The sequence below is a fragment of the Apodemus sylvaticus genome, chromosome 15, assembly GCF_947179515.1.
Source record: "Apodemus sylvaticus chromosome 15, mApoSyl1.1, whole genome shotgun sequence".
Lineage (NCBI taxonomy): Eukaryota > Metazoa > Chordata > Mammalia > Rodentia > Muridae > Apodemus > Apodemus sylvaticus.
This window is the reverse complement of record NC_067486.1, coordinates 62,950,455-62,974,866: the sequence shown is the minus strand read 5'-3', so window position 1 is coordinate 62,974,866 and position 24,412 is coordinate 62,950,455. Positions and strand designations below refer to the sequence as shown.

Sequence of the window (24,412 nt, the reverse complement as noted above, 5' to 3'; positions counted from 1 at the left end):
AGCAACAATTATTAAAGTATACAGCATGATAAACTTGAAAGAACAATCTGTACTTAAACATTTGAAAACTCTTGAATTAAACATGTAAAGGTATTATACCTTTACAAATTTGCATAGTAAGACTATATTATGCAAATGTAACTAAATATTCAATTGTTTCCAATTATTTATGTACTCCATTTTGAATCATAGAATCATATTAAGGGAATGTATTATGGAAATATGAGTTAGATCATAAGCTAGACTCTTCCACTTAAAGCTTTACTATATAATAAAAAGTGTTCTAGTTCAGAAAATAATTAAACATTCAATTTGTTATTTGTAAAAATTAATAGGGTATAAAAGACCAGGAGGAATAAAATCTGGGGTGTAAATAAATAAATAACAAAACAGGAGATACTTCATATTATACCAAAAGTTAAGGGGAAATTTTATGCTGCTTTGCTACTTAAAGATGATAACAATCAACACGTTGGTGTATTTTCTGTCTCTTACATTATTTTTCAAAAGCCCAGAAAATGTCACTAGCAAAACATAACTGTCAGAAATTATGACAAAATCCTGAAATAACACATATGCCTAATGTATCTTAAGAAGTAAAAAATAATTAAAAGGCAATTTACATAAAATAACACACATTAGCTCAACTATATCTATTTTAAAGTTATCTGTGGTTTTAGTTCAATTTCATTTAAATTAAACAAACATTAGCAATGGATTTATTAACTAATTATAATCCCACAAGTTACATAATACATGCACTATCTTTGTCAGATAAAATGACAGGTAAACTCACAGTTCAATTGCCTTGTTCCACATGATGACATATCCAGAAAGAATGAACGATTCAATATTTACAATATGTGTATTTCCTCTTTCTGTTCCAACATAGAGCCATTTACTCTGGAAAGGTAGATGACAGTAAGTAATTCTGAAAAAAAGAAAATTACAATTAAAATATCTGAATTTAACATTTGATCAGCACATTTTCCTTACACATATCACACTATATAAAGTTATAGTTATATAAATGATAGAATAACCTATGTACCAAGGTAGCATTTCCTTATTAATAGAACATAGGAGAAAATAATAATATAATAATATATCACTAAAAATAATAATGACAATCATTATTGAATACATGTTTATTATGAGCATGGATTTGCATCATGTTTAGTTTTAATTTTTTGACCAAGACACAAAAATATAAGAGTTGTAGATAACAATGGGAACAATGATGTTTGAGACATATGTACACTGAAAATATTTAAATCAAGTTTATCATTTCAAAATTAAGAAGGTTTACGGAATCTTTTCTTCCAGCATTAGTAAGTGGTAGTACATTGTTGTCATTTATGGTCATACTGTATACCAGTATTTCAGAGCTTCCTTTACATATCTGACATTATAGTAACGGTAATCACCTCCCCAGAATCCCCACACCCCCTACCTTCTTCTTTGGCTTATCTTCTGGTAACCACCATTTGAATCACCATTTCTAAGAGATCAACTGCACTATTTGTCATTCTGAATACAAGTATGTATTTCTGTTTTACATAGGACAAACTAAGATGTTTTTTCAGTAGCAGGAAATTGAACTTTGTTTTCAATTTCCTGCTACTGAAAAAACATCTTACTTTGTTTTTATTAAACCACAATAGGCACATGTACTCAAAATGACAAAGGAATGTTCTTATAATATTTCTGAAACTGTAACTAGGTATCAACTTTGAAAATGGAACCATAGCTGAGCGGTGGTGGCACACGCCTTTAATCCCAGCACTTGGGAGGCAGAGGCAGACGGATTTTTGAGTTTGAGGCCAGCCTGGTCTACAGAGTGAGTTCTGGGACAGCCAGGGCTACACAGAGAAAGCCTGTCTCGAAGAAAACCAAAAAAAAAAAAAAAAAAAAGGTAGAAAGAAAGAAAGAAAGAAAGAAAGAAAGAAAGAAAGAAAGAAAGAAAGAAAGAAAGAAAGAAAAAGCAAAAGCAAAAAAAGAAAGAAAATGGAACCATTCTACAAGGTAGTTTAAAACTATCTAATACAATGGAGATAATTCTAACTGCTTTATATATCATAGACAAAATACAATATAATTTATAAACCTCTGTTCTATAGATGTTTGTGTTTATTGATGAATACGTGAGACTAAACTGTTTGCTTTATAATTGCCAAAGTTAAGAAGTGCAAATGGAGGGCTGGAGAAATGGTTCAACCGTTAAAGGCTAGTCAAGCAGTAGGCTCACAGCCAAAAATACAAGAGGTGTAAGTGGAAAAACCGATACAAACCATTCCTGTTTAGTTATAAAATTTAGTATCTTCCCACTGAGCTCCACTGTTTTATTTAAATAAAAGTCACTTCAAAGATAAATTAGATACATAATGAACATTCAGAGTCCGTGGAGAAGTAGTCGTTACCTGTATTTTGTTCAGATGCTTGGCATTTAAGTATTAGGGGGAAACTGTTAAGGTTAGAGAATCACTTCATTCTTTTCGTGTGTGTGTGTGTGTGTGTGTGTGTGTGGTGTGTGTGTGTGTGTGTGTGTCTGTGTGTGTAGGTCAAAGGATAATCTCAGATATTGGTCCACTTTTCCCTCTCGTGTAAGGCAGAGTTTCTCTTACTTGCCATACATAGTGCTGCATACTTCAGGATAGCTCTCCTTCTTTTCCCTTCTCTTGTCTCTACCTCCCATCTTAACATATGAGTGTTGGAATCACAGACATGTGCCACCATATCAAGACTTACTTGAGTTTCACCATTCTGTTCTCTTCTTCATAATGGGCTTTATGACTAGCTCTGAGACCTGTTCAATGTCTAGAGCCATCAGGACTATGCATATGAAATAAGAAATTCAATGACTCATCTATTAACATTATAATTAGTCTCTCTAATTTGAATTCATGGTGCTCTTCTGGACACTTTTTTTTTTTTTTTAAATGAATGCTCTGTCTGTATATACATCTGCAGGCCATAAGAGGGCATCAGATCCCTTTGTAGATGATCATGAGCTACTGTGTAGTTGTTGGGAATTGAATTCTGGACTTCTAAAAGAGCAGTCGGTGCTCTTAACTACTAAACAATCTCAGAAGCCCTTTCTAGATGCTTTTACGAAGAAATAAATTCACAGATAATCACTTGCCAGAACACATTACTGCACCAAATATTTTCTAGAGTTTACTTGGAAGATTATCTAGTAAACTATCATAAAAGCTGAACAAAATTTTGACAGATACACTTTTTAAAAAGTTAATGGTAAATTCACACAATTCCATCTTATAAGATGAATTCATAAGAGTGAAGCTTTATGGGCACTATGGTTAAGAATCAACAGTGAACAGACAGGTTTTCCAGTATATATTCTTGGCCTGTTATACTGAATGTTTCAATATCCTACCTCTCTGAACCAAATGTTATCTATCCTGTGGAAAGCATTAAGCATATCACATTAAAAACACTAGGAGCTTGCTATGACATAAGGAACTGCAAAGTAAATTGATTTTTCTAATTAATGAGTAACCTACATGATACTGGGAATCTTTAATTAAGAATTGAAGTCTAGAATAGCTGTCTCCAAGGGATAGTTACTAATATTACACAGGAAATAACTTGATGGCCATGTTTCTAGGCAATGAATGATCAATTTTCTATTTAATCTTCAATATAAATAGGAACTCATTTTAAAGAAGAAATATAGTCACCATATCTGAATCACAGGAAGAGAGAGAAAAATCTAAGAGCTTCAAACATGAGGAAACTTCAATGTGGCATAGTGATCTCAACCTCAGTTAACAAGTAAAATCTGAGAACTGGCAGGTTCAGTGATGAAACCTGAGACAGAAAGTGGAATGCCAATGTAAACAGACCTTATAGAACAAAGGAAGACAGGAAGAAAAGCCTAACAGAACCAGAACTAGCCAGTGAACCAACTCTTCCATGATGGTTAAGTAAAAAACTGACAGAGGTCCCATCTAATGTCCATCATTGAACTGTTGTCCAAGATTAGAATAACCATTTAAGATTTTCAAACTTTATCTGAATAGAACATTGTGATTTACTGATATGGGAAAGAATATGATTTTACTCATTCTGTGTACTTGATAATCATAATTAATTGATAACCTCATAGAACTTAATTTTTTATACATTAAGTCTTCATTTGTAATTATTTTGACCATAACCTGACCTGATATATAATTTTCAAATGTCATTCTATTTTCCTATTCATTTTGAATATCACAAAACATTTAAGACATTTTTAGTTTTCCATATACTCATCTATTCCACCTTCACTGAATGAGTCTTTATAAACCTTGTTATTATTATACACAACATCCTCTCTCTCTCTCTCTCTCTCTCTCTCTCTCTCTCTCTCTCTCTCTCACACACACACACACACACACACACACACACACGTGATGAAAGATTAAAAACAGTTGACAAGAAAGAAAACTAAAACAAGTGTGTTAATGCCTATAAAATTAAGGAAATAAAAGTCCCATTTGAATTAGACTATTAAAGGTCAATATACAAAATTAGTAATTTTAAAACTTAAATAATGTACATACATTCAAAATTCTTCTTGATCCTCACTTAGAACTCAGTGTAGAAGTTTTTGTAATTTATGTGATATTGACAGTATGGATATGGGTTTGGTGCTATGTTCTTTTCAGATTGGTGTGTATATTCTTTGTATTTTTCAGCACTTTCATCTTCCTTAACTGCTTTAAACTATGCTTCATAGTATACCATGTCTTATTTTACAACTATTTGCCATGAATAAACACTTTTGTGATTTTTGTGATTGTTGGATTCTTTTTGAATAATGCTGAGCAACAAATACATTTTAGGGAAGTGCTCTACTACTGAGCTAGATCTCTGGCCCTGATGTTATTAACTACAGAGGAAGTACCTGCCCTGAAAGGTGTGATGCTGTCCTATACAAGGGGGTCTGGACAAAATTAAAAGGTAGAAGAGAAAAAGCCCACATACTCTCTGCTCCTGGCTTCTAAGAGATGGATTATTTTGCCCTTCTACATTGTTATGCCATGATGTACTCCCTCACCATGCTGCAAACAGTCAGGTGGTCCTGGGATGAAACATCTGAAGCCATGAGCCCAAATCAATCTTTACTCCTTTGCTCCCTGAGGTAATTGTGTGTCACAAAATGTCTAGGGAACAAATAGTACACGTCTGATATGTTATTAATCTATAACAAAATAAAACTATTTGGTACTAACATAATTATAAATACAAGTCCAACCTTGTGAACCTGTATAGCCAGTATTTTTAGATAGAACAATCTGTCCAAATCCTTTAGAATGTTAGTATTAATTTAACATAAAATTAAAAGCTTTTCAAGTAAGGGTTACATGAAAATTACAACCCTAGATCATGCCCACAGACTTCTATTTAAAAAACATTGTCATTGGCTGCCAACTCCCTCCCTATATATTCAATATAGTACTTGAAGCTCTAGCCAGAGCAATTAGAGAACAAAAGAAGGTCAAGGGGACACAAATTTTAAAGGAAGAAATCAAGGTATCACTATTTGCAGATGATCTGATAGTATAGTATACCTAAGTGACCCCCCCCCCCAAATCCCTACAGACTGGAGAACTCCTACAGCTGATAACTTCAGCAAAGTGTCTGGATATAAAATTAACTCAAAAAATTAGTAGCCTTCCTTTATATAACTGATAAATGGGCTAAGAAAGAAATTTTAAAACAATACCCTTCACAATAGCCACAAATAATATAAAATATCTTAGTGTAACTCTAAACAAGCAAGTGAAAGATCAATATGACAAGAACTTCAAGTCCCTGAAGAATGAAATCAATGGTCTTTTTCGTCCAAAGACCCAGATATACCAGTCCTGGGCATACACCAAAAAGAAAATTTCTAAACAATAAAATAAATTCTTCAGGAATGACCATCCCTGACCTCAAACTGTACTGTAGAGCAATAGTGATAAAAACTGCATGATATTGGTATAAAGATAGACAGGTCTATCAATGGAATAGAATCAAAGACCCAGAAATAAACCCACACACCTATGGACACTTAATCTTTGATAAAAGAAGCCAAAACCATACAGTTGAAAAAGAAATCACCTTCAGCAAATGGTGCTTGTCTAACTGGCAGGCTGCATGTAGAAGAATTCAAATTGATACATTTTTATCACCTTGCACAAAGTTCAAGTCCAAGTAGAACAAAGACCTTAACATAAACCAGATATACTGAAAAAAATGGGTTATAAAGCTAAACAGAGCATTCTCAACAGAGGAATCTCAAATGGCCAAGATATGATTGAGAAATGTTCAACATCCTTAGTCATCTAGGAAATGCAAATGAAAATGACCCTAAGATTCCACCTCACACCAATCAGAATGGCTAAGATAAAAAAACTCAGGTGACAGCAGATGCTGATGAGGATGCAGAGAAAGAGCAACAATCCTCCATTGCTGGTGGGATTGCAAGCTGATAAAACCACTCTGGAAATCAATCTGGCAGTTCCTCAGAAAATTGGAATAATTCTACCTGAAGACCCAGCTATACCACTCCTGGGCATATACCCAAAAGATGCTCCACAGTACCAAAGGACACAAGCTCCATTATGCTCATAGCAGCCTTATTTGTAATAGGCAGATACTGGAAGCAACTGAGATGTTCCTCAACTGAAGAATGGATATAGAAAATGTGGTTTATTTAGACAATGAATTCAGCTATTAAAAACAAGGACAGAAACTTTCTCCCTGTACCGATGTCCTCAAGGGTCTTCCCCAGTTTCTTTTCTATTAGCATCAGAGTGTCTGGCTTTATGTGGAGGTCCTTGATCCATTTGGATTTGAGCTTAGTACAAGGAGACAAGGATGGATCAATTCGCATTCTTCTGCATGCTGACCTCCAGTTGAACCAGCACCATTTGTTGAAAAGGCTATCTTTTTTCCATTGGATGTTTTCAGCCTCTTTGTTGAGGATCAAGTGGCCATAGGTGTGTGGGTTCATTTCTGGATCTTCAATCCTGTTCCATTGATCCTCCTGTCTGTCACTGTACCAATACCATGCAGTTTTTAACACTATTGCTCTGTAGTATTGCTTGAGGTCAGGGATACTGATTCCCCCAGATTTTCTTTTGTTGCTGAGAATAGTTTTAGCTATCCTGGGTTTTTTGTTGTTCCAGATGAATTTGATAATTGCTCTTTCTAACTCTGTGAAGAATTGAGTTGGGATTTTGATGGGTATTGCATTGAATCTGTATAGTGCTTTAGGCAGAATGGCCATTTTAACTATATTGATTCTACCGATCCATGAGCATGGGAGGTTTTCCCATTTTTTGAGGTCTTCTTCCATTTCCTTCTTCAGAGTCTTGAAGTTCTTGTCATACAGATCTTTCACATGTTTGGTAAGAGTCACCCCAAGATACTTTATACTGTTTGAGGCTATTGTGAAGGGGGTCATTTCCCTAATTTCTTTCTCAGCCTGCTTATCCTTTGAGTATAGGAAGGCCACTGATTTGCTTGAGTTGATTTTATAACCTGCCACTTTGCTGAAGTTGTTTATCAGCTGTAGGAGCTCTCTAGTGGAGTTCTTTGGGTCACTTAGGTAGACAATCATGTCGTCTGCAAATAATGATAGTTTGACTTCTTCCTTTCCAATTTGTATCCCTTTGACCTCCTTATGTTGTCGAATTGCCCGAGCTAGTACCTCAAGTACAATATTGAAAAGATAAGGAGAAAGGGGGCAGGACATCGGTACAGGGAGAAAGTTTCTGAACAGAACACCAATAGCGTATGCTCTAAGAGCAAGAATTGACAAATGGGACCTCATAAAATTGCAAAGTTTCTGTAAGGCAAAGGACACCATCAAGAGGACAAATCGGCAACCAACAAATTGGGAAAAGATCTTCACCAATCCTACATCAGATAGAGGGCTAATATCCAATATATATAAAGAACTCAAGAAGTTAGACTCCAGAAAACCAAACAACCCTATTAAAAAATGGGGTACAGAGTTAAACAAAGAATTCTCACCTGAAGAACTTCGGATGGCGGAGAAGCATCTTAAAAAATGCTCAACTTCATTAGTCATTAGGGAAATGCAAATCAAAACAACCCTAAGATTTCATCTTTCACAGTCAGAATGGCTAAGATTAAAAATTCAGGAGACAGCAGGTGTTGGAGAGGGTGTGGAGAAAGAGGAACACTCCTCCACTGCTGGTGGGGTTGCAAATTGGTACAACCACTCTGGAAAGCAGTCTGGCAGTTCCTCCGAAAACTGGGCACCTCACTTCCAGAAGATCCTGCTATACCACTCCTGGGCATATACCCAGAAGACTCCCCACCATGTAATAAGGATACATGTTCTACTATGTTCATAGCAGCCCTATTTATAATTGCCAGATGCTGGAAAGAACCCAGGTATCCGTCAACAGAAGAGTGGATGCAAAAAATGTGGTATATCTACACAATGGAGTACTATTCAGCCATTAGAAACAATGAATTCATGAAATTCTTAGGCAAATGGATGGAGCTAGAGAATATCATACTAAGTGAGGTAACCCAGACTCAAAAGGTGAATCATGGTATGCACTCACTAATAAGTGGATATTAACCTAGAAAACTGGAATACCCAAAACATAATCCACACATCAAATGAGGTACAAGAAGAAAGGAGGAGTGGCCCTTGGTTCTGGAAATACTCAGTGAAACAGTATTCAGCAAAACCAGAACGGGGAAGTGGGAAGGGGTGGATGGGAGGACAGGGGAAGAGAAGGGGGCTTACGGGACTTTTGGGGAGTGGGGGGCTAGAAAAGGGGAAATCATTTGAAATGTAAATAAATTATATCGAATAAAAAAAAATAAAAAAAAAAGGACATCATGAATTTTGCAGGCAAATGAACAGAACTAGAAAATATTCTCCTGAGAGTAAGATAACGTAGACCCAAAGGATCATGCATGGAATGTACTCACTGATAAGTAGATAGAATCTAAAAACACAGAATACCCATCATACACCCCACAGATGATAAGAAGTTGAACAAGAAGGCAAACCCAAGTGAGGATGCTTCAATCCCACTTAGACAGGGGAAGAAAATAATCCTGGGAGGCAGAGGGAGGGAGGGACCTGAGTGGGAAAGGGGGGAGGAGGAAGAAAGGGAGCAGAATCAGATATGGGGGAAGAAAGGAAAGAAGCCCAGAGGGCCAGGAAAATGCATGGAAATATACAGCTGCTGTGGTTGGGGGGAACCTCTAGAAAGTCCCAGAGACCAAAAATATGAGAGGCTCCCAGGACCCTTAGCCAAAATGTCTAACAGTGGGGAGATGAAACCTAAAGAGACCATCTCCAAATATGGCCCCCAATTGAGAGATGGGACCTCCCAGCCATCTTCAAAATTCTTGATCCAGAATTGTTCCTGTCTAAAGGAAATGGAGGGACAAAAATGGAGCAGAGACTGAAGGAAAGGCTGTCCAGTGACCAACTCATCTTGGGATCCATCCCATGGGTGGGCATCAAACCGTGATACTCTTACTGATGCTATGTTGTGCTTGCAGACAGGAGCCTAGCATGACTGTCCTCTGAGGGACTCTACCAGCAGCTGACTGAGATTGATGCTTACAGCAAACCATTGGACTGAGGTTGGGGACCACTATGGAAGAGTTAGGGGAAGGATTGAAGGAGCTGAAGGGGATGGCAATTCCATAGGAAAACCAACAGTATCAACTAACCCAGACCCCTGGGAGTTCCCAAAGACTAATCCATCAACTAAAGAGCATACACAGGCTATTCCCCAAGGCCCTTGGCACATATGCCTTGTCTGCCTTCAGTGGAAAAGGATGTGCCTAATCCTGTAGAGACTTGTGGCCCCAGGGAAGAGGGATACCTGGGGTAGGGTGAGGTGAGGGGTGGAGCATCCTCTCATAGGCAAAGGTGAGGGAAGATGGTGTGAAGAACTCTAGGAGTGTGTACTGGGAAGGGGCAGCATTTAGGGTATAAATAAAAATAACTTAAAAAGAAATATGGTCATAACTCATAAGCAAAAAGTTATTTTTAAGAGAAAATTATTGTCATTATTCAATAAGAGATTTATAGTGTTGAATGTCATTCATCGCCACAGTTAAGAGACAGAGGTAGGCAGATCTTCATGAGTTGGAGGCAAGCCAGCCTGCTATGTAGAGAGACTCTATCTCCGAGAGAGAGAGAGAGAGAGAGAGAGAGAGAGAGAGAGAGAGAGAGAGAGAGAGATTCATCAGGAGAATTTGACTTATAAGGTCTTCTTTCCAATGAGTTCTAATATGGCTTATTGGGAGCTATTTCTCACGTAGCTGCCAATAAATTCTTGAATTTCAGGCAAAATGACTTTGTTCATCCAACTAAGATCTTAGCCTCATAAAGAATATCTATAACTACAAAACCTAACTTAGATATGGTGAATCAAGTGTATATTTAGCCAGGTGGTGGTGGCACACAGCTTTAATCCCAGCACTTGGGAGGCAGAGGCAGGCAGATTTCTGAGTTTGAGGCCAGCCTGTTGTACATAGTGAGTTGCAGGATTGCCAGGGCGACATAGAGAAACCCTGTCTCAAAAAGCCAAAAAAAAAAAAAAAAAAAAAAAAAAAAAAAAAAAAAAAAGTGTATATTTAACTGCATGTGAAAACAATAACAAAACATCAGAGATCAGTTCAAATATTTTGGAGACAGTATCTACTAATATTGTTTTTAAGCTATTTGGCAATGGTCTTGATGCACATCCACTAAGTTATACCAATATTTTGCATCTTTAAGGTAATAAACACTTAATTTTAAAGTGTATTCCAAGATTATAGCCACAGAAATGGTGATTCATTAGGTATAAATGGTGCATAAGAATTTTTTTTCATATTTTAAAAGCATCAGTCTTTGCTATTCAAGTAAAGGTCCATTGACTGACAGCATCAAAACTAGCTACACACTTATTTCAAACCTGAACACTAAGGCTTCACTTCAGACTTTCTAAAGCACAAACTTCAATTTCTGAAAGAAATGCTAGGATAGGAGCCTAAATTGAGCCCTTATGATAGAAGGGATGTGGCTATGCAGTTCCCTAAAACTAGTTAAAGATGAAATTATGAAGAGAAGGGGAGGAGGAAGAAGACTACTAAGGAAGACAATGACAAGAATTTTAAAAACAAGTCAACAAAGGAGACAGCGTCCCCGTTGAGTCCTATAGTCTCATAAGCCAAAATGCTTATACGCAGAAACTTTAGTGGAAAATTTAACCCATAAAAGAAAATGTCCCTTAAGTAAAACAACCTCATGATTTAAAATAAACTATAATATAATAGAACCAAATACAAAATACCAAATTAAAATGAATTAATATTCAACTAAATTTCATTCATAGTCTTAACAGACTATTAACCAACTAAAGTGTCAATAAAAACCTCACTCAATCAGTTATCATTATTTGGGGAACTTTCTCTAACATACACAAACTAAATTAAATTTCTGCAACTATTAGGTAATTTACCAATAATCTAAATTAGAGACAGTAAACTTGTTCTGCGAATTACTAAAATACAGCAAATATCTTGAGCTTTAAATACCACACAGTTTGTCTTACAGCTTCTCAACTTTTACACAGTATTATGAAAATAGCCAACGCAACACATACATTAAAAGCAGATCTATGCTACAGCAACATAGTCTTATTCCTAGAATGAGACATGGACCACATTAGCTGTGCATGCACTGTGTGGAATCTAAACATTAATTTTTCTATTTCTATTTGGCTATGTAGCTTCATAAAACTTTGTTGAAATTATAACAGAAACTTCCTTAAATGGTTAACTTTTTATGGAAACCATAGCATGTTTATGCAATTTTTTCATTATATTATTTCTTGGAATAAGCAAGAAATATATATGATCAAAATATTTCATGTAACATTAGGCGTTCTCAATTTAGATTGCCAAAAATACACTAGAAAAAATGATTAGCATGTATAAGATCAATCAACAGAATAAATAAATTTTATGGTTAAAATGTTCCTATACCAAGATGTTGGAGACTCAAAACTTACACAGTGTTATCTGTACTCCTTTGGAAATTTAAAATTTAAGAAAATGTTTAACAAAACAATGATAGTTGTATTATTTAATTTCATATATACAAATAAAATAAGATACACATCCTATCCTAAATACCCAAATTTACTTCCTCATTGCGTTTTAAATTACAATGTTTTATAGACTGTACTGGCTGATTTTGTGTGTCAACTTGACACAGGCTGGAGTTATCACAGAGAAAGGAGCTTCAGCTGGGGAAGTGCCTCCATGAGATACAGCTGTGGGCATTTTCTCTATAAGTGATCAAGGGGGGAGGGCCCCTTGTGGGTGGTGCCATCCCTGGGCTGGTAGTCTTGGGTTCTACAAGAGAGCAGGTTGAGCAAGCCAGTAAGAAACTTCCCTCCATGGCCTCTGCATCAGCTCCTGCTTCCTGACCTGCTTGAGTTCCAGTCCTGACTTCCTTTGGGGATCAAGAACAATGTGGAAGATGTAAACTGAATAAACCCTTTCCTCCCCAACTTGCTTCTTGGTCATGTTTGTACAGGAATAGAAACCCTGACTAAGACATAGACTATTATTTGATTTATTTTTTTCTTCTTAGACCATTTGAAACATGGGTTCCGAATATATCCAAGGCTGGCCTCAAACTCACAGCAATCTTCCTGCCTAGCATCTTGAAGTTTGAGTTATAGAGTTTGGATATCATGTTAATAAGCTCTCTTAGTTGATTTTTATCTCTCCTTAAAACAATTAGTAACCTAATGACCTGTAACTTTCACTTCATTGACAGAGGTCAGTTATAAGGTGAGCATTTTATATTATACTGACTAAGGTTTACATTCTCTATGGTTTCTTACTCAAATTTAAAAATTGTTAGTTCATTATATCATATTAGGTAAAAGCAGTTATCAGAAGGAGAAAAGTTTCAGATGATCATTTTCTTGTCTATTGTGAGAAGAATATCAAGGTGTTTAATTACACAGTTGACATAAAATTATACCTGTTGGTACCATGGAGTGAAAATTTATATAATAAATATTATATTAAGGATATACAAAAATTTCTAAAAAGCATCAATTAGTACATATATAGTAATAGAAAGTTCATTTAACAATGCCTTCAACTACATTTCATCCTAAATCAAAAGAATATACCTTCTTCTCAGCACCTCATGGAACCTTCTCCAAAACTGACCATATAATCGGTCACAAAACAGACCTCAACAGATATAAGAAGACTGAAATAATCCCATGCCTCCTATCAGATCACTACAGATTAAGGCTAGTCTTCAATAGCAACAACAACAACAGAAAGCCCACATAGACATGGAAGCTGAACAATGCTCTATTCAATGACGACTTGGTCAAAGAAGAAATAAGGAAAGAAATCAAAGACTTTTTAGAATTTTAATAAAAATGAAGGCACAACATACCCAAACTTATAGGACACAATGAAAGCAGTGCTAAGAGGAAAATTCATACCTCTGAGAGCCTGGAGTGAAACTGGAGAGAGCATACACCAGCAGGTTAATAGCACACCTGAAAGCTCTAGAACAAAAAGAAGCTAATACACCCGAGTAATAGATGACAGGAAATAAACAAACCCAAGAAGAAACACAAAGAACTACACAAAGAATCAACAAAACCAGGAGCTGGTTTTTGGGAGAATCAGCAAGATAGATTAAACCCTTAGTCAGACTAACCAGAGGGCACAGAGACAGTATCCAGATTAACAAAATCAGAAATGAAAAGGGAGATAGAATAACAGAAACTGGGGAAATTAAAAAAAAATCATCAGATCCTACTACAAAAGCCTATACTCAACAAAACTGCAAAATCTGGATGAAATGGACAATTTTCTAGGCAGATACCAAATACCAAAGTTAAATCAGGATCAGATAAACAGTCCCATAACCCCTAAAAAAAAAAAAAAAAAAAAAAAAAAAAAAAAAGAAGAAGAAGAAGAAGCAGTCATTGAAAGTCTTCCAACCACAAAAAGCACAGGACCAGATGGTTTTAGTGCAGAATTCTATCAGACATTCAAAAAAGACCTAACACCAATATTCTTCAAACTATTCCACTGAATAGAAATGGAAAGAACACTACCCAACTCATCCTATAAAACCACAATTATGCTGACTCCAAAACCACACAAAGATCCAACAAAGAAAGAGAACTTCAGACCAACTTCTAACAGAATACCTCAGTGACAAAGGAAGATCTTAGTCAAACAGCTGACTACCCCAATGGAGGGAAGACTGAGGGAGGAATGAAGGTGAGGAGGGCAGACAAAAGGGAGGGGGGGTGAAAAACGGGGAAGAGAGGAATGCAAAGGGGCAAGAAGTGGGAAGGAAAGCTTAGGGAAGGGAAATGATAGGAGAGAAAGGATGTGAAGGGAAGGAAAAGGCAAGGAGGTGAAGGGAAGGAAAGGTTTGAAAGCTGCAAGAGAAAACTGCATCAAAGCCCCACAAGGATGGGGGCAGACAATGACAACAGATCTGTCATCAAAGAGCATGGAAAATGGAAAGAAGCAGGATAGCATTCAAGAACCGAAAACAAAATGCAATATTCAGCAAAACAATTTCTCATGAACAAAGGGGAAATTATGGCTTTATCAAGAAAAACAAAATTAAGAATTTGGTATCAAAATGCCAGTTTGGGGCTGGAGAGATGGCTTTGTGGTTAAGAGCACTGACTGTTCTTGCAGAGGACTCAGGATTAGTTTCAATTAGGTGTCTCACACCAATGTAAATGTAGTGTTGGGGGAATCTGGTACCCATTATTAGCCTCTTTAGGCACCGGCACACACGTGATGCACATAAACTCATACAGGTGTACATACACACACATACAAAGAAAAAAAGAATCTTAATACAAAGCAAACTACTACCAATTCCAAAAGAGTGGTTGAAAAGACTGATGAAAGGAGGAACTACGGAAACTCATGGACAAAATAAACATATAGAGTATACATATGAGTGAGGCAATACAGAATTTCAAATAAGAATTTTAAAGAAAGTAAAATGGCCTGGTTTTTAAATAAAAGATCAATAGTGTAGTGCTTAGTATTTTGTAAATTGACACAAGCTAGCATGATCTGGGAAAGAGGAAGCTCAGTAGAGAAAAGCCCTTCATCAATTGGTCTATAAACCAGCCTGTGGTCATTTTCTTGATTAAAGATTCACGTGGGAGGTTCCAGCCCACTGTGGGGAATGCCTTCCCTGAGCAAGTTTTGTGAAAAGCAATATACAATGATAAAGTACATTACTAATGATATGCACAAGTAAGTCAGATGCTTAACAGCCAACTAACTGCCTAAAAACTAAACACAACAAAATGACAAAAGTACTCAATTCAGAGGATCAGGATGAATAGTAACAAATTAAACTCAAATGAATAAATATTGTAGGATATCATAAGGTTTTCTTTCCTACTTAAAACAAGTATTATATCACGAAGTGATTTCAAATGTATTAGAGTAAATATATGTAAGTGTCATCTACATGGGGATAAGGTTTGAATTCAAACACAATGTGTTATCCATGATTTTAAAATCTCAAAAAGCAAAACTAGTAATATGTTTCTCAAATTGATTAAAAAAAAACATACTAATATCTCCCTCAATACTAAAGAGATGAAATTAGCTTTTTCACCTAAGACAAAAAACAACAAAGTGGCCAGTTCTTACCATTATCATGTATCATGCATGACCTAGACAGTTTGATAAGGTAAGACAGAAAAAAATTAACAGTAATGGTTTTATAATTTTAAGTTGTATTTATTTTTCTTAATTTTCAGACAGCATGCTTTTTTTAAAGACATTTTTATGTATATGAGTACACTGTAGTTGTCTTCAGACACACCAGAAGAGGGCATTGGATCCCATTACAGATGGTTGTGAGCCACCAGGTGGTTGCTGAGAATTGAACTCAGGACCTCTGGAAGAGCAGTCAATACTCTTAAGCTGGGCCATTGTGTAAGTACAAGATTCCAAGAAACCGACAACAGAAATTTCTAGAACTAAGGCTGGCATATGAACCAGAAGACCAACTGCAGAATCAAATTATAGAGCACTTTATTCAAACCCAAAGTAAATGAGTAATAAAATATAAAACTTTTTCTTTAGCAGTAGTTTCCTTTTTGACTTTTTAATTCTCATTTTTCTAAATAATGAAAAATTAAATTTTTATGTTTCAAAAACAATTAACACTCATTTGAGTGTGTAGCAGCAATTTCAAATTAAAAAATATGATATACATAATCATAAGTTCATCATCCAGGAAGTCAGGACAAGAAATCAATAGAGGAATTGGAGTCAGGAATTTATGCAGAGGTCATGAATGTGTACTGCTCACTGACTTGTACTTCGTGGCTTGTTCAGCCTGCTTTCTTATAGAATCCAGGACCAGAAGCCCAGGGGTGCCCCACCCACTATGGGCTGGTCCCTCCCATATCAATCACTAATTAAGAAAATGCACTGTGTGCCTTCCTTCAGCCTGATCTTAAGGAGGCATTTTCTCTATTGAGAGTCCTTTCTAAATGATTCTAGCTTTGGTCAAACTGACATAAAGCTTGGCAGCACAGGTCCGTCAGGGCTGTCTGCTTCCTCTTTTACAGATTTGATACATCACCTTGTGCTTACTGAAAAATAAACAGGAATAAAATAGTCATAGGAGACAGATAGAGGGAGGGAAACATGTTGGATAGAGGGTGTGGAGGGGAATGGGGGGGTTCAGGATCAGGTATGGGGAAGGAAGGACAGGAGAGATGGCTAGATGGCTATGAAAAATAAATGGAAATATGTAATTGACTGGGGTAGGACTTGAAAGAGACCTGGGATAGGGGAGGCTCCAATTAATCAATAGTGATTACTCATAGAACTGATTATATGAAAACTGATGAGGCCACCTCCTATAGCTAGGCAGGAACCCCAGTGGAGCAATAGGGACACCAACCCACCCATAAAACCTTCAACCCCAAATTTATCCTGTCTACAAGAAATGCAGACATGGAGGGTAGAGCAGAGACTAAGGGAATGGCCAACCAATAACCAGCCCAACTTGAGACTCATCCCATGGGCAAGTATCAATCCCTGACAGTATTAATGATACTGTGTTAAGCTTGCAGACAGAAGCCCAGCATGGCTGTTCTCTGACAGACTCCACCCAGAAAGATGTAGAGATCCACAGACAAAAGTGGATGGAGCTTTTGGAAGCTCTTTTGGGACTCTTATGGAAAAATAGGGGGAAGGATTGCAGCCCCAAATGAGATAGGAATTACATAGGGAGGCCAACAGAGTCAACTAACCTGGACCCTGGGGGCTCTCAGAGTCAAACACCAACAAAAAAGCATACATGGGCTAGACCTAGGCCTCCCCATACAGATGTAGCAGATGTGCATCTTGGTCTTCATGTGTATCCTAAACAACTGGAGCAGGTACTATCTCAAAAGCTGTTGCCTGTCTGTGGGATATGTTCTTATAGCTGAGCTGCCTTGTCTAGCCTCAATATGAGATGTGCCTAGCCCCACAGGGACTTGATGTGCCAGGGTGGGGGAATACCCAGAGTGGCTCTCCACCTACTCAGAGGAGAAGGGGAAGGGGAAAGGATTGTGGGAGGGTACCCCATAAGGAGGAAGGGCAGTGAGTGGGATGTAAAGTGAATAAGTTTTTTAAAAACGAACTTCAAAAATAAACAGAAAAAAAGAGCAACACTGATTATCTTAGGATCACAGATACTACACTATATGTAAAAAATAGCAAAACACAGAATTCCGTATCATAGTCCTAAGTTTATGAGTATGTCCTAGTGTTATACTAGACTTACAAAAGTGAAATGCAAAGATAAAATTATTTTAAAAATTCTAAGACAGTGAAAGCAGAACATTTAACAAGTCATGGGTATTTCCAAGCACTGGTCCCCAGACATGAGGTTAATTTTTGGAAGGTAAATGATGAACACTGAAAAGGTACTAGTGAGAATGGTATGTCCAGGAATAGCAGAGGATGTGCTGTCTCTGTTCAGAGATGCTACTGGTTCCTTTACAGCCATATAGAGAACTCAAGTTCAAAGGTAAGATGGAGAATCCAGATAGTAAGAGGTTAGTGACAGGTTAAAAATGAATCTTGACCTATAACCCATATGTGAAACAAAAACAACTTTAAGTGAACTATAAACTTAATTGTAAAAGTATAAACACCTTTTTTGAATAGGAAAATAATTACCTTTGAAAGTAAAGAAACTTAAAAAGCCTAGATGAAATAATGATTGAATTTTATCATGACCAAACATTTTTTCCTGTAAAAGACTTCATTGCAGAGGAAAAAGAAGCTACAAACTGAGAGAAAATATTTACATATAACATGACTGATAAAATAACCTATAGAACATAAAAAGAACATGCATAAATAATAGCTAGCTAGAATATGAAAATACATTAATAAGCATTTCCTCACCAAGGACTAATGGCTGGGAAATGGGTGTATACAAAAATAATTACATTTCCATCTATTAGGCAAATGCAAGTTAAAACACCAATGCAAGTCACTACTTACAACATAAAAATCTGTGATAAGATCCAGTTCTTTTAGAATATGGAGAAATGAGATCTGCTTATATTTCTTTTAGGAATATGGACTAACAGTACATAACCAAATGTTTTCGATGGCAAATAATTGACACTCTCAAGTGTATTGACTAAGCTGGTGCTTCATAGGTAAAACATAGTTAATCTTTTTTCAACAAGATAATTCAATGCTTGAGAAGTATGTGTAAAGTTGAGAAGCATCTATAAAATTATAATAAAGATCAAAATATTAGATAATCTAGCAGGCACATATATTATAATGCTTTATATCACAAGATTATATAATTTATGGAGGTAGGCTGGCAGGATGGATCAGTGCATAAAATATGATTGTCACCACATCTCAGGACCAACCAGACGTCTGTCTCCAGAACATATAGAAAGAAACTTGAGTCCTGAAAGTTGTCCTCTGTCCCAGACTTATGGGCTATGGCACATGCAGCTGCATGAAACACACAGTCTCTTTCATACACACATGCACACATGCACACGTACACACAAGATCTATAGAGGTATTATTCTATGATTTTCCAAGTATTCTCACCCCTAAGTGTACATAACACCTGGTGACTTGATTTTAACCAACAAAATGTGGCAATGATCATGGAATGTCATGTCCATGATTGTTACATATGACCATGGCCTCTCTCTTCTGGAAAGACTCTTGCTATCTTCCTGGTTTTGAGAAGAAAGTTGTCCTGCAATGAGTTGACCTGATAAGGGTGTCATTGTCATACATCAATTTCCTCTGAATCAAACCACTTCCTCCAGGAGGGAGGGGCACATTAAACTTGGGATTAAAAACAAATTTCACAATTCTGTGGAAAGCAGAAATTTGCAAGGTTCAGGAGAGCCTCACTTTAGAGTTGTATAAACAGAAAACAAAAATAAAAACTTGAGGGGGAGGAGAGTGGCTGCTGGGAGAGGAGACTCGGTCAGTGGCGCTACAGAGAGGGCTTTCCTGGGCCTGTTGGACTGCTTGTGCATTCTGCAGGGAGCCCAGGAAGGCAGTTTTTACCATTCGTCATCTATGATCTCCTGTGGTGGGCTTTGTTGTGAGGCAGTTTCTTTTTTTTTTTTTTCTCACAAATCAAAAACAGTTTTATTTATTTTATGCATCTATTATGAGAAACTACAGTGAAAAATATCATAAACATACACCCATTTGCAATAAACTCAAATCAAACAAAATACCTAGAAATAAACCTAATCAATGAAGTAAATGGCCTCTATGATGAAATATTTAAGACAATTTATAAAAGATAGAAAAGATAATAGCAATTGGAAAGACATGGTGCTCACAAACTAAGAGTATTAATATTATGGAAATGATCATGTTAGCAAAAGCCATTTACAAATTTAATGCAACCTTAATCCTTACTCCATTGCATAGTCCAGAGAATTTTTTTTAAAAAGGTATCCTAAAATTTATATGAAACCACAAAAGACCCCAGACAGCCAACAAATATCAACAAATATATATATGAACAAATAGTATAAACCCAAAATATCAACAGAACAAAAAATCAGTACTATAGGTATTGCCATTCCTGATCTTAATGCATTTTACAGAACCATAATAAGAAAATAAATAGTGAGGTGAATTGAAATAAGGTGTTAAGAGAACAGAACAAAACTAAAGTCACAAATATGAAGTCATTCAAATTTAGCTATTTAGTAAAATTGCCAAAATAATTTGATGGAGAAAAGCAAGCATCTCTAACACTATATGTTAGGGATAGTGCTAGGACTGTGCTGAGAAAGTTGAGTGTCACATGCTTAAGAATGAAATTGGATATCTATCTATCTATCTATCACCTTGCATCCAGCAAACACCAAATGAAACAAAAAACTAAATATGAACCATAAAACATTAACACTGCAAAAAGGAAACATAACCAGTACATCATATGATGGACATCCTAAATAGGAGTTCATTTTTCCAAGAATTAAGTGCAACAATCAATAAGTAGAACTATCTAAAATTTAAAAACTTCTGCATAATATCAACTGGGTAAAGAGGAAACGGGAAAAATTGTGGCCAGCTATATATTTGATTATGAGGATTAATGTTGAGAATAGATAACTAAAAAAAAGAAAGGAATTTTTAAAAAATGGGCCTGGTAACTGAACAGAAAGTTCTCTAAAGAAAAAAATGTCAGAAGAAAAACCTCAAAATTTACTCATAATCTGTAGTAATTACGAAATTGCAAATCAAAAGTTTCAGATTCTATCTTTTTCCAGTCAGAACGATGAAGATAAAAAAAAAAAAAAAAAAAAAAAAAAAAAAACAACTCTCAAACAGCAACAAATAAATCTGACAATAAATGCTGGAAAAATCATGGGAAAGAGTAATCCCTAATTCACTGTTGGGGACATTGAAGCTGTGGCAATTGCTGTGGAAATCAGTTTGGAACATTCCTACAAAGCTAAAAATAAATCTCCCATATGACCCAGCTTTCCAGTCTTAGGAATATTGCAAAGGATTCAATATCCTACTATATAGATACGTGCTGAGCAAGGTTCATTGCTTCTTTCTTGTCAATAGCTAGGAAATAGAAACAAATTAAATGTCCTTTCAACTGATGAATGAGAAAAATGTGGTTCATATTCACTATGAAATACTATTCAGCTGTAAAGAAAGATGAAACAATGACATTTGGAGATAACTGGATGGAACTAGAAAAGAACAGATTCAACAAGGCCAGGCCCTAAAAGACAAATGTTACATGTCCTCTCTAATTTCTGACTCCTAGTTCCAAAACCTTCAGATATGAAAAACATATCCTGGAGAAACTGAAGAAATCAGAAAAGTAAAATCAATCATTGCAAGGGTGGGGTAATTTGGGAACAGCAGAGAGAAGAGTAGGACACAAGGAAACTAACCAGAGACATGTAAGGACATGATGGATACTAATTAGGGATGGGCAGATAAATACAGAAAATGAATGAAGTAAAATTACAGTAAGGGTGTCTCAAGAAGTCATATGAAAATGTACTGTTTTACTTAAAAATTAACTATAATGATATTAACATACATTTTAAATGATATTTTCTCATCTGGACTGAAAATGCCTCTCCAAGAGCCAACGACTACCTAACAAAACCCTAACAGAAGGTTTGAGAAGTTATCATTTAAATTGTTGGTCTGTGTTGAAGAGCACAGTCTATATGTTTATTGTCATTGGTTGCCCTCATTAGGTGGAATTCTCTCACACGACAGCCATATGGCAAACAGAACACAGCTTTTAACTAACACCTAGTAAGAAGCCAAGGCTTCAATTAGCACAATACCTAAATGTTGCCAATAACATTTAGACATTGTGGATGTCTAATAAGACAGAAAGTGGATGCTATCCTTGTGAAGTCTCCAATGAGATGTTCTGAGAGCTATGTGTGTTAAGTAGGGTTGTCTAAGGGAACAGAACCAATAGAACACACACACACACACACACACACACACACACACACACACACACAGATGTCTGTACATGTGTTAAAGGGATCTATTAAATTGGTGCATACACCAGAAGCTGAATAACCATAACTGCTGCCTACATTGCTGCATAAGCAGTACACCTCATAAAACTTCACTCCAAGAAGTTAGACTTCTAAGTAGAAGCAGTCTGGTTCTGAAAGCCTGGAGACTTTCTGGAGAGCCACTGGTGATGAAAGAGGATGCTAGAACTTGATCACAGGAGAGGATGGTAACATTAGGAATGGACTGAGAGAGGCAAAGCCACCACATTTTTTCTCTTAGATCCAAATCCTAGCATCTAATAGTTGAATATGTGCATCTAGGTGGAAATAAATATAGGTAAAGGCCAGGAAATTAAAAAGGGGACCATGCGGCTGGGGGAAATTTTAATAGAAGACAGTAGAAAAGACAGAAAAAAACAAAATAGAAGAGGAAAATACTGGAGACAAAAGGATACAGTGGGGAAAGGAAAGCTACAGAGATGGTACGGGACAAACAAAAATAAAATATATATATGGCCTAGAAATGTATTAATCCATGTAGGAGACAGAAAAATATTCATTAGTATATATAACCTTGTATATTCTGAACATTGAAAAAAGAAATTTTAAAAATAAAAACACTTCAAATTGTCCTGGCAAACCATCAAGTTTTTTTATATTTTTTTTAACTGTAGAGTTGTTAGCAAAATATCCCTTCCCTTTGCTTAGATAATATTCCTTAGAAATATTTTGGTAAAAGTAATAGGCAGGACACTATGGACAGAAAATGTGAACTGACATAATAGGTTCTGCTAATCTAAGGGTTTATAATCACAGCTTACATATTTAGTTTCATCTACAACCATGTAAAATACTCTGCTTCCTCTAACACTATAAAAACTTACTATCAGTGATAGCAAGGACTGTCGTTATGACTGAAATGAGAATGCTCTATTCATTACTCAGCTAACATTATCCATGTCAAGAGTAACTTTTTTATGTTTCAGTCCAAAATGTATTTGAAAGAAACCCAAGATCAGTAGATATAAGCATATTTCAAATCACACAATGACATATATACATATTTCAATATATATAATATCTGATACTATATACATGTTATTTCACTATATATTGTAATATATATTATTTATAGTAATTATTAAAACAATGTGAGGCTGAAGAGATGGTTCAATGGTTAAGAACACTGGTTGCTCTTCGAAAGGACCTAGGTTCAATTTCCAATGCCCATATAGTGACTTACAACTATCTATAAAACTCCAAATCTAAAGGGATCTGACACCCTCTTCTAGCCTCTATGGGTACCAGGCATGTATGTAGTGTACAGACAGCTATGCAATCCAAACACCCATACATACAAAATTTAAAAATTAAAAATTTTAAGTCATTTTAAGCAAAGCAATATTTTCAGAGTTCTTAGGATGTAAACTTGTACTAAGATTGTCAGTTTGTTCCTAATGTTACTACCAATTAACCCACTTCAACTGAGATAATAAAATTATCACCCACAGGGGCAGCAACAGCAGCGGCAGCAGTGGCAGCAGAAGCTCGTCCAGCGAAGGGCCACCATCAGTGGAACCAAGGCGACAGGGTCCTGGCAGGCCCTGCGCCCACTACCACTGACCATCGCTGGCCAGCGGATATACAGCGCCTTTCACAGCACTGAAGCCACATCAGAACTCTGCATCCCACCAGTCAGTTAGGAGAGGCTCTCCACCATCTTGGCTCTCGGACGCCAGAGAGAACCTACAGCTGGAAGTACACAGACTTAGCCTGAGGCCAACATCACGGGGATCTAAGCCTAACAGGCATTGGCCTGCACCCAGGCCCTGAGCTGTTTGGGGGGCCATTGGTGTGCCAACCCGGTCAGGAGGTTGTTTACCCTGCAGACTTTCCCAGCACTTAAAGTGCACACTGCCATTTTGGCTGCAGGACACCAGAGAGTTCTAGCAGGCAAAGCCAGCTAACAGTCATAGCCTGAGGTCAACGTCGTGGGGGTCTAAGCCCAACAGGCATTGGACTGCACCCACGCCCTGGGCTGTCCAGTGGGATATCTGTGTGCCAAACTGGCTAGAAGGTAGTCAGCCAGGCAGACTGTCCCGGGACTTGCAGAGGACACACACAGCACCATCTTGGCTACCTGACAGAACCAGTTAGCAGTCATAGCATGAGGTGAACATTGCTCAGGCCTAAGCCTGTCAGGCTTTTGCCTGTACTCAGGGCCTGAGCAGCTAGGCTAGCCTTGTGTACACCAACCCAGTTGGGGGATCGGCTGCCCAGCAGAGTGACCAGCACTCAGA

At 36.7% G+C, this 24,412-nt stretch overlaps 2 protein-coding genes across 3 annotated transcripts in view; both read right to left on the bottom strand.

The window, feature by feature from the left end:
* Eaf2 (ELL associated factor 2) overlaps positions 1–24,412 on the bottom strand; it is a 1,192,577-nt gene that overhangs the window by 813,109 nt on the left and 355,056 nt on the right. The window lies entirely within an intron of this gene.
* Stxbp5l (syntaxin binding protein 5L) overlaps positions 1–24,412 on the bottom strand; it is a 331,615-nt gene that overhangs the window by 235,238 nt on the left and 71,965 nt on the right. The window contains 1 exon segment of the mRNA XM_052158363.1: positions 797–931. Within this exon segment, the coding sequence (XP_052014323.1) occupies positions 797–931 (135 nt within the window).